Source organism: Chanos chanos, chromosome 1, assembly GCF_902362185.1.
Source record: "Chanos chanos chromosome 1, fChaCha1.1, whole genome shotgun sequence".
Classification (NCBI taxonomy): Eukaryota; Metazoa; Chordata; class Actinopteri; order Gonorynchiformes; family Chanidae; genus Chanos; species Chanos chanos.
Window position 1 is genome coordinate 19562873 of NC_044495.1, and position 11256 is coordinate 19574128.

General features: G+C 37.5%; 1 protein-coding gene across 1 annotated transcript; it reads left to right on the top strand.

The window, feature by feature from the left end:
• The first annotated feature begins 6749 nt into the window (after nucleotides 1-6749).
• rergla (RERG/RAS-like a) lies at nucleotides 6750-9846 on the top strand. The gene is made up of 5 exons (XM_030788429.1): nucleotides 6750-6801; nucleotides 6907-6963; nucleotides 7537-7610; nucleotides 8475-8623; nucleotides 9561-9846. Exons 1-5 carry the CDS (start codon nucleotides 6750-6752, stop codon nucleotides 9844-9846), a joined length of 618 nt encoding a protein of 205 aa, XP_030644289.1.
• Nucleotides 9847-11256: the final 1410 nt, after the last annotated feature.

Consider the following 11256-nt stretch of genomic DNA (forward strand, 5'->3'; position numbering starts at 1 on the left):
CTTTATTTCCCTTCTTCTCCCAAAACCAATAACTGCTACCATGGAAACCCATAGAAACAGAACATTTACTACACGTCTAGGCATGCTCAAGTCAAATATTTTTTTCTTCTTTTTTTTTTACTAATATTTTAATACCTATTATACATTAAGAGTAAAGAATTTTTGAGTGACCACAACTGGTTTGAATTGTGCTTTGTTAGTTTTACTTTCAAGAACATACTATGTGTCTGTTCTCTGTATATTCAAGAGTTGCAGAAGGTTTACACAGGAGACAGGGAGGGCAGCTCCACGCGCTAGTCAGTGGGAAGAATTGTTTAATGAATGGATCTGAAATGTAGAGCCTGTTGGCAAGTTGCCTCGGTTTAGTGATATATATCTGATACTCTGACTCTGTATTTGATCTTAGGAAATGAGATGTCCTATCTCACCGTCTTTTATAGTTTTACATCAAGATTGGACGACAGTCATTTCATCTCCACACCACTTCTGAAGTTTATAATTAGAGGCCGACATAAATGAAACACAGTGTGAGCTCAGCTGCCTGCTTACACTGCTTACTGCTTACACTGCTTACTGCTTACACACAATCATTGACTATGGTACAAAATTAGATTATGCATATTGTTTTAGCTGATTAGTTGATTTTGCTCCTTATCTCCTGGGTTTTAAAGGTGGCTGATTATGAGAGGTTGTATGGTTTAGTTAAATTGTACAATGGATTGTTTCATCTGTACATTATCATTCACCTCTTTTTATACTAAATACACTTGCAGGGCTGTGAAAGAGAGCAGAGATGGTGAATTAACAGAGCACGGGCAGTTTGTAAACTGATAGTGTTTCTCCCATAACTCATTTAGGCCAAACACTTAGTTTTCTGCTGGAATGAACCTTCTACCTACTCCAGTGTATAATTGCCTGTGAAGGCCTTAGATGACCTTTCCCTGAAACACTGACATATAATCTTAAATAGCACTTGTTCAGATGACTCATAAACTACATACTGTTGACTTTTCAGCCATTTTGAGATAATAACAAATTTGGAATTCTAAAACAAATTAAAAAATCACTCTAAAACAGTGATGGTGTAGTCTGACAACATGTTCAAATCTAATTTGCCAATCCACATATTTGAAATACGGTATTACACGTTGAACTTTTTTGTGATTTCTCTATGTTTTGTTTCTACTTGTTTACCTGAATGCAGTTCAACTTGAAAAATCACTGATCTGCATACACTTTTCCACTCACACATGTCACATGCTCAACTTTCCAGCCCATCATGTCAGTTTTTAGATGACGCCTCATCGTGCAAGCTCTACGCACATACAAAACGCTTTTGCATTTGCATGTCACTGAATAACCTTTTTTAAGAGGTTACTGAGGAGTGGAAATAGAACAGTGACCTATCAAACAAACAAATGTTAATATTTGTGTGAGATACTCTGTTAGGGAGCAGGGATCTGTTCAAAAACCAGGCTCAGTGATATCATTCTTGTTGGATCTCCTCCCTCTCTAGCCTTCTCCTGCCTTTTAAGAGCTATTGAGTGGTTGTCTGCTTTTCTGTATGAGACTAAAATGGGCCTCTCCTCATGGGCCACAAAGCACTATTTACCAGCCACAGAAGATAGCAAGACTTCAAATATGATGAGAGAGAGCACTTAGATCAATGTAAAATACTAATTATAATGAGATTTGAGAAAAGACACACTTAAAATATACTCATTATCAAGTGATTTCAAAATTCAATATATTCTGTACTGACAAATTGCCCTATGCAGAGCTGTTTGAGCCACTGCAGCAGGAGAAGACCTCTTATCTGATTGATGTCAGTTAGATGACCTTTTTTGGTGATGAATCCAAGTTAATATTGCTGTTTTAGAGAGCCTGATGTTAAAATGCAAGTTGAGAGGAGCTCAATAATTTTAATAGTTTTGAATCAAGTACAATATGCACTATGATCCATCAGCTGAAAACATTAAGACAGAGAAAGAGAGAGTTTTCTAAAATAACAGGTTACCTCAAACTACCTCTTAAAAGTCATTCAGTTCAAGAGTCTGTGATTCCCTCCCTTGTGTTATATCTGTGTTTGACTCCTCAGTGAGGACAAAATCATATCAAATAAAACTATTTTTAGCATTTTATTTCTGTCTCACAGAAATAAATGTATACATGAAGTGCTGTGGGAGTGTGAAAAATAACAAGAAAAAACTTGCAATATACATATATATAAATACAGTGCACTGGCATAAATATTTAAACAGTCTTTAACCAAAATGGGTACGTAATCCACTTAGTGGCTAACAGGAGAGTGTACGAGATATGGTTTCTCCTTTGAGAGAAAAGTAGCACCATTTATGGAGTACAAGCTGGTTGCCATGGGTGACACTCCTGAGACTCAACTGGAAAATAAAGAGGCCATTTTAAGCTTGTTGCTTATCTAAACAAAAACAGTGCAGCAGAACAGATATGTTTGTCTTTCATTTTCAGTAGGATATTGCTTTCTATCACCTTGTCTCATATTCGTTGTGAATTGACGTCATTTTTCCATTGTTAATTATGATCATTGCACTTGATATGAAGTATGTGGCACTTGGAGGAAAAAAAAATATTTTCACCTTGTAAATTCTTGGATTGTGGCTTGATTTTTTTGTTAGTTTGAATTTTAAGACTATTTTCAAATGAGAATCAATTAATATAGTAGAACTATGCAATCTTTTAATCTCCCCCTATCTAATAAAAATAATCCTTGGCTAGGTTGGAACATTCCTAAGAGCCTGAATGAAACTTTTTTGGTCAAAATAAAGTAAAATGAATTTATGGAAAAATCCAGTTGTGGTATTGTCAGCAGACTAATGATAGAGCAACAAATCAACCAAGGTTTTGCTAAGAGGCACCAACGGCCATCACCAGCAAATGAAAGATGCTGCAACAGAGAATACAATGCTCTGTATCTCATTTTCCCTCTCCGTCATTCTTAAAGTACATTTCTAGTACCCATAGCCTTGCTGTCTGACAGTATTAGAATGAAAAATATCTTCAGAGGTAGAAGCCCCAACCACTTTATGTTGCCATTTTTCTTGCAGCTATTTTCAATTAAGGGGTTTCAAGTGCCAGGCAAACTAAACAACTGGATGAGAATATCACATATAATGAATATTACCCATTTAGAAAAATTCTCTCACATGGATAAGCTTTTATGCATGTAATTTAAATTCAATTCATTTTTATTTAACAATAATAATTAGATAGACTGATAGATGGATTCAATTTTATTGTCACTGTGCAGAGTACAGGTACAAAGCCAATGAAATGAGGTTAATTAACAATTAATAACCGATTAAAAAAAATCATTAATCAAGTTACTTAATTTGTTGTGTTACTGACAGATGTTTCAATGTACATTAACATCTAATGGTTTATCCCATATCCCTGTCTGCCTGGTGTTTTATGTACAATACCACACACTGTGTGTTATTAACTCATTGAACTCTCTACATCTAAACATTTAGATTTTGATGTAACAAACTGGACATATAACTTTAATACTTAATACTCTAATTACTGTGTTTACTTGTCATAGATCTACCTCAAATGTTTTCTCTTGTTTTGTCTCTTGTCTTCCTTATAAAATTTTATTTATATTTTTTTTATTCATACTTTTCTAATAACGGAGGATTCGCAGAGTAAGAATTGCATTGTACAGTGTAACTGCCTGTTTTGCTGTGCACATGACAATAAAACTCTTGAATCTTGAGGTATCTTACTCATTTTTTTGTTGTCAAAATTTGTATCAGTAACAATATGCACAAACAGAAGCAGCCAGGATTTATTGTGGTAAAGGACACAGATTGATACATGTGTCTTTGTCTGACATGCAGTAAGTAGGTCAAAGCTGCATCACATGACTGTGCATGTTGATTGGTTGATTAAATGATGGATGATGGACACCCTCTATGGGGGAGCCATTCCCTAAAATACAGACTTTGGACATCTTCGGTCATTAAACTCTCTGATCAGCTACAGTGACCTATATGCTTTTTTGTATGATTTTGTGCACTGAAAGTATTTTGACCTCTTTCAAGAAAACCAGTTAATCTTCATTGTCTTTTACATTAGGTGCCATCAAACCCAGCAAGCAAACGCTGCCTATCCTGATTTAACTCCAATAACCTGGCTGAACTCCATTAATTTGGTAGTTTGATCTTTGAACAGTTAAAACCATTAGGGAGTTGAGGAAGTTTGTTGGCATTATTATGGTACTATTGAGTTCCTGGTCTCAGTAAGAGTTTCTGTTGATTTGACTTTCTCCTTTCTCCTATCACTTCTTGATGCCAAAAATGCAAGATGTCTGTGTAAGTGGCCCTGTGTAAGTGACCTCTTGATATAGATGTTAGACCAAGACTGTGTGAACTGCTCACATCCTCTACTGCTGATCCTTTTTTCTTGACACAAGACACTTGTGTTATAAACTGTCTGAAACCACTGAAACAAGCCAGGCTTGATAGTACTGTTATAGCTGTTGCACAAGACAGGACTCATGATTCAGATATAGCCAGTGTTTAAAAAGCTATATGTCATATCTGCGACCAGTAAAGATTTTAAAGTAGGTCACCCAGTTTTAAATTTAAATCAAATCTTACAGTATAAACTTTTTAGGAGTGAGTGCACTCAAAAAGATATATTGTTTATCTTTTCTTTTTATGATTCTCTGATGTGGCCCAGCTGATTGTTCATAAATCAGTTTCACGTACTCAGGTGTGAAAAGAATCAACTGTGCTATTCAAGGCTAATCCAGTGTGACTGATGGCTTGAGGGTTGATGAGCAAGCTTGCAATGTGCACAAGCCTTGACAATTAATTCTCTGTATGGCCAAGGATAGAGAGAATGCCTGAGAAAAGATGGAAAGAAGTAACACAATTTACAGCTAGGCGTGGAGGAGAGAGGATGTACATTCTAGGACTGAAGCAAAGAAAAGTTTGACTTTGGAAAAATTTCCCCACAAATCTCTTATATTTTTAAAATACTTCCTAACTAATTACACATGGATAGGTTCAGCGGAACTGTGCTGTACTAACAGCTGTTGAAAACGGTGTATCTCTGAGAATTGTGTAACAGTGTGATTTGTTACAAAAATGAAGTTTAAAACAGCAATGTGAACAGCCTCGGGGTGGTAATGCAGCTGTAAGAATTTATAGATAGGCATTCATTTCTTTAATTTACCCTCCGCAAAACACTGTACTGACATCTTGTTTCAGCTAAATACTTTAATACTTTAAACTTCATGTGCATGATTAAATGAGACTTAAGCTTCACTTCAAGGGGGAAGAAATTACAAACTTTAGTGTGGGTGTGTGTGTGTGTGTGTGTGTGTGTGTGTGTGTGTGTGTGTGTGTGCGCGTGTGTGTGTGTGTGCGTGTGCGTGTGTGTGTGTGTGTGTGTGTGTGTGTGCGCGTGTGTGTGTGTGTGTGTGCGTGCGTGTGCGTGTGTGTGTGTGTGTGTGTGTTTGAGAGCTATAATGTGCACAACATTTAACTGGTTGATGAGATTTCTGTGCAGTGCACGTACATAACAGCTTGAGCTGCACTCTATGATGAATAAAAACAATGCCCACATTAACTTTTATAAGTGTAATAACCCCCTCACACAACTCATGTCCACATAAACACTGAATGATTGACCAGCTGAATGAAGACTGATATCTTTGAATGTTCATTGCATTTTCTCATCCTTCAGACTGTAGAATAGCATAAAATATATCTTTCTAAAAAGCTTTATCTATGTCCTGGCCACACACTGTAAACAGTGCATGGACCCATCTGTAGCGGCACTGCTTTATAAGCTGATTTAATATTATGGTTCATTCATTTGTCTTAGATCAAATACCATTCTTTGACTTTCTAGACATTCCCTAGATGTTGAACGGTTGGTGGACTCTAGAGATTAATTTTTTTTCCCAAACACTGTGTTCATTATCAAGTCAGATTTGAAGGATTTTGCTAAAGTGATCAAATATTTCAAAGTGATTATAGACTGCAGTTTGGGTAATTATATATTTATTACACAGTGCTCCTAATTGAGATTAGATAACTAATTTTTAAATTTCAAATGAGAATCGTACTTCAACTATTACAGACTTTTAAAAAAAAACAGTGAAAGTCAACAGTGTTCAAACAAGTTGCAAAGATAAATACTGTAGCTACATGCAATTAACACTAAAAATGTTCACAAATAGCATACAGTTGCATCAGATTTCTTATGTGTACCTGGCCACTTAATGAACGTTAGGATTAATGACATTTTCAACCTGGCTACCCACCTATAGCATTTACAGATGAACAGTCCTGAGGCGCAGGAGAGAAAACAGTCATCGTCTTTGCGTAAACAGAATCGTCTGATCCCGCCCGGACTGTTATGTCCACTGTCGTGCTGAGAGTGTCGTCACTGTGACGGCATGGGCCGCTGTTGGCTCGAGCGGCTTGCTCACTGCTGTTCACCAGCAGATAAACGATCGCACAGCGCCCACAGTCATTATTCGCCTACACACACACCTGAAGTCACTTTCGCGGGGATGCGAGGATGCGCGATCTAAAATTGGTTGCTTATCTCAGCTCGCAGCATTTCAATGTCATGTATAGACTTGGAGGGATGTGGTACTTTAAATAATTGGAGGCGGTTCTCAGTTTTTAATCCTCTACTAAAAAACCGCAGCTTTCATAATCCTAGTTTACGCGTCTAGGGAAGTTAGAGATATGAATGACATCAAAGTCGCTGTTCTGGGAGGCGAAGCAGTCGGGAAATCTGGTATTGTAAACTGTTTTATTTCCTGTTCTTTTCCAATATTCGCGACCTAATTTATGTATTGAAATTTATTCTAAATGGTAAAAGTTTTCCACTCATCATTCACAGCACTCATTGTTCGTTTCCTGACAAGACGATTTATTGGAGAATACGCATCAACAACAGGTAACCTGTTTGAAATCTTTGAACATGGATATGTGATAGATGAGCGAATGTTTTATACAGTAACCGTTGTATTGACATGGGTTTGATCATATTCGTGAGTGATTTTAGAAATATTTCAGCATAACGGTAATTTATCTGCTGCGTATAGTGCACCAGCGATATTCTTGTAAACTGCTCTGCTGACCTGTCCCACAACTTCATTATGTAACCAACGCGTAGCTTGGTTTAACAGACACTGTTAGAAATAAAAAGAGAACGCACATTTTTCTCTCGCTCATGTTCATGTATGAAAGATGGCAATTTAAATGTTATAAATAAAGACGAAAATAAAATAAATGTGTGCGTGCGTGCGTGCGTGCGTGTGTGTGTGTGTGGGGGGGGGGGGGGTATGTTTTTTGTCTGCCATAACCACCATCTACTGCAATGTTTGTTTTGACTAGTTAGGTATTCACTTGTGTGTGCATGGCGAAGTACCCAAGCAAGCCTCTGAAACTAAGCCAGCAGTGTGCATCCCTTGCAGTGTTGCAAAGTAAATTCGTTCTTTTGATTGTGAATTTTGCCCTTTTTTTCCAGAGTGTATATACAGAAAGCGCCTTTCTATTGACGGGCGGCAGGTGAATCTAGAATTGTATGATCCCTGCTCACAGGTAAAACAACAGATATTACCCAACCTATAATAACTAAAATGAGCCTTATTAACACCTTCTTTAGAGCTTCATAACTTTACAGGTTTTACATGAACATTAGTTATGTTAGTTCATAATATTATTATATTAGTAATTTTGGTTATATGAATACATTTTATACTTCATGTCTGGATAATCTATTTAAGATCCTACAACTATCAATTGTTTGACCTTTTTATATGTATTCTGCATGTGTGGAGCTTTTGACTTGTGTGTTTGTCATGAACTGCAGATCAATTAAAATTCAATTATATGAATGTAATGGACTTTAAAATTCCTATTCTGCTGCATTCTTTGAACAACATTCAGTGTTGTTTTACCTGCACTGGAATAGTAAAGACACTCCTATAAATGTTATACATATTTCTGCATGGACCTAAAACAGGCCTTATGGCCTTCATGGGTTTTTTGTTGTTGTTGTTGTTGTTGTTGTTGTTTGTTTTGTTTTGTTTGCCCCATGTTCCTCTTTTGAACTATGTTCCAGCCACAGCATATCTCTTGACTTTGGGGCAACGAATTATCAGTATATTGGCTTTTATTCTAAAGCAACTATCGTATTTTCATATATACTCTCTGCGGAATTATTATAAGAATATATCGTAACATAGAGCAACTGTTATCTTTAAAAAGGGACCTTTAAACGTAGTCTTTAATATTGCTAATTATTGGCCATTTAGACAACTTAAGGACAGTTTCAAAGGCAGATGACAAATAACAGTGCTTTTCTCAAAATGTCATTACATACTTGCTCAGAATCATCATTTGTTTTTGGGTGTCTGTCTGTCTGTCTTTCTATTTCTCTGTCTGACTGTCTGTGCCTTTCAGTCCTGTGATGAAAAGTCCACGCTGAATGACCAGATCCACTGGGCGGATGGCTTTGTGGTCGTCTATGACATCAGTGATCGCTCTTCCTTCCTCACTGCTACAGCCATCATTCACCTCATCCGTGAGCTGAATCTGGGAACTCCTAAAAGGTAGAGCAGGCTATAGTCCAACAATAGCAAGCAGGAGAGGAGGCTGCTATTCTCAGCCTCCCATTCACAGTTTTGCCTTAATGTAGGTGGTTCTGATACTTGATTTAAGTGGAATTCTGTTGGTGTTAACATTCAGAAGCACAATAGAGTAGACAGCAGGGATGATCATGTGGGAGTGAGTGTGTGAAAAACTCAGGGACACCAGAGTTACAGCTCAGCCCACTGGCTTGAGTTTTTCAGTTGTTAAAAAGCAATCAGCTCCCCTCCTCTTTTGGTTTGAAACCAAATGTCATAACAGTTGCTAATGTTTGCTTGATGTGAGATTGTCTCTAAATTAGCAGTGCGTAACTTAATCCAGATTACTCATAGCAAAACTATGGGTCATAAGCTATTTGTTTACTGCTCTCAGTCAGGGAAAATGTACACCTCTTGGTTAACCCAACTGAAATAAATGCATCTGTCATTGCAAAGCACTCCAGTGGTTATCTCCACCTGCCAATCTCAAGCACAAAATGTAAACATATAATCAAAGTGCAGAAGGTATCAGCATTACCAAAGGAAACACTGCCTCTTGATTTCAGTTTTGAGCTCATTTAGTAGGACTGGAGATGATATTCTGTGTTTGACACTGGGGTGAAGCCTCTAAACTGAGGTTGACGCTACCAGGAACACAGCCACAATCTACATCACAGTCCAAAATATATCTATGGGCCAGCCATTTAAGATTCCATACTGCCGTTTGAAGTAAATATTTCATTTTTTTCAATGATTTGAGATCTGATGACAAATCTGATTCAACTTCTGACCAATCTAATTCTAAAGCTAAGTGAAATCTGAGCTTGAATAAGTCTTTATGTCAAGTACAACCTACTGGTAATTGTATCATTGTCCTGATACGTGTCCTGTCCTTTGCATGACTGTGACTGTATGGCCATAGGGATGCTGATTCAGTGGTCTTCCTGGTTGGCAACAAGCAGGACCTGTGTCACATTCGGGAAGTGGGCAGGGACGAGGGACAGAGGCTGGCAGCAGAGGGTCGCTGTCAGTTCTACGAGCTGTCTGCAGCTGAGCACTACCAGGAGGTGGCGCTTATGTTCTCCAAGATGGTGCGCAATGCCAGTCTGGGTGGCAAAGCCAAGGAGCGTCGTCGCCGCCCCAGTGGCTCAAAGTCCATGGCCAAGCTCATTAACAACGTCTTCGGCAAGCGACGAAAATCTGTGTGAGCAGTCAGTCCAGTGGTGCACTGTACCAGAATCCAAGATATCCCAGTTATTAACGATGCTGTGCCAGATTTTGTTCTCCACAGGTTAAGAATTATGGAAACCTTCCAGTTTTGTCCTTTATTTTGTCGCTGCTTGCTATGTAACACGTTCTTTGAAGTGCCGCTCAAGGCAGAGGACGGAGTGTTGGATAAAGGGAATGTGACACATTGCAAAATGACTTTGTGCACAGTGACTCTTGAAAGTAAATGTTCGTGCTCATGGCCCTCCTTGTTTTAAATGTAAGCTCATGCAATGGTTTTTGTGATTGAGTAGCATGCTTCTGTTGGATGTTGGATGAACAAACAAAGGGCAAACATAAAAAGATTAGGTTGTCATTTGTGATATGTCAGCTTAAGAATCTGAGGGAGGCTGTTGTAAATCAAGGTTGTATCTTAAACTTGTCAAGATTAAACTGTTATATAATCTTAAATAAACAGCTTCTTGTATTACACATGCAGATACTCTGACCCCTGCTATTTAGAAACAACTGTTCATATACCCAGTAAAGATGCCTTTAATAAATCTTAATCACCATATAAACGTGTAGCTCAATTTATATATGCAAAGTAACAGACAACATTTTGATGCAATGTGAAAGTGAATTATAATTAAAAAACTAATAAACTGCTTATCTAGACTTAGTGTTTTAACTGATAATCCAAAAGAATGAAACTATATTAATACTGTAACTGCTGTTTATGCATAGAGAAGTGAAGGAAATCCTATGAAAGGATTCTTCTTTCTGCTATACGCACAGATATCCTACCCATTTGCATCAAGACAACAAAAGGACAAAGTCAGTAATAAATACCAGTAAATTGTATCAAGACACATTATTTCAGTATCATGTTACCAACACACCAGTCATTATGCACTGTATATAATCGAACAAAAACATTTTCAGCACAATAAATGAAAAAGGTATTGAGAGAATCTATTGCTCTGACAATTGAGGTCTCTGTTCTGATAATGGTGTGGGTGTTTTTAATGCGGTTCTGAGAAAAACAAACACTTTCTAAAAAAACAAACACTGATGACGTTACTGCATGTAATTAAAATGTTTCTGTACCTATATTTTGGGTGTACAGTTATTAGTCATACAATGTTAGTTGTCAGCCCTTATGGTCATGATTTCACTGACGATAGAATTAATGGTCATGACGACTGTCCTTTCATGAAACAAATGACCTTTCTAAGGTAATGGTATGTACAGCACAGCATCCGGTGAGTGAATCCCTCTTAGAGAGGTTTGTGTACAAGCTAACTGAGCTGTGTAAACCTAATAAGGTTTGTCTAAAAATGATATGATGACCTTCAAGGGCAAAGTAATTGGAAAGAGAGCAATTAGGGCTGTTCCAGGTATGCAGTAAG

What these genes read in the sequence shown, in the direction of transcription:
- rergla (XM_030788429.1), top strand. Translation starts at nt 6,750, where the DNA reads ATGAATGACATCAAAGTCGCTGTTCTGGGAGGCGAAGCAGTCGGGAAA. An exon ending in AGAATACGCATCAACAACAG is followed by an intron (nt 6,964 to 7,536) that starts GTAACCTGTTTG and finishes CTTTTTTTCCAG; the next exon opens with AGTGTATATACAGAAAGCGC. An exon ending in AATCTGGGAACTCCTAAAAG is followed by an intron (nt 8,624 to 9,560) that starts GTAGAGCAGGCT and finishes GTATGGCCATAG; the next exon opens with GGATGCTGATTCAGTGGTCT.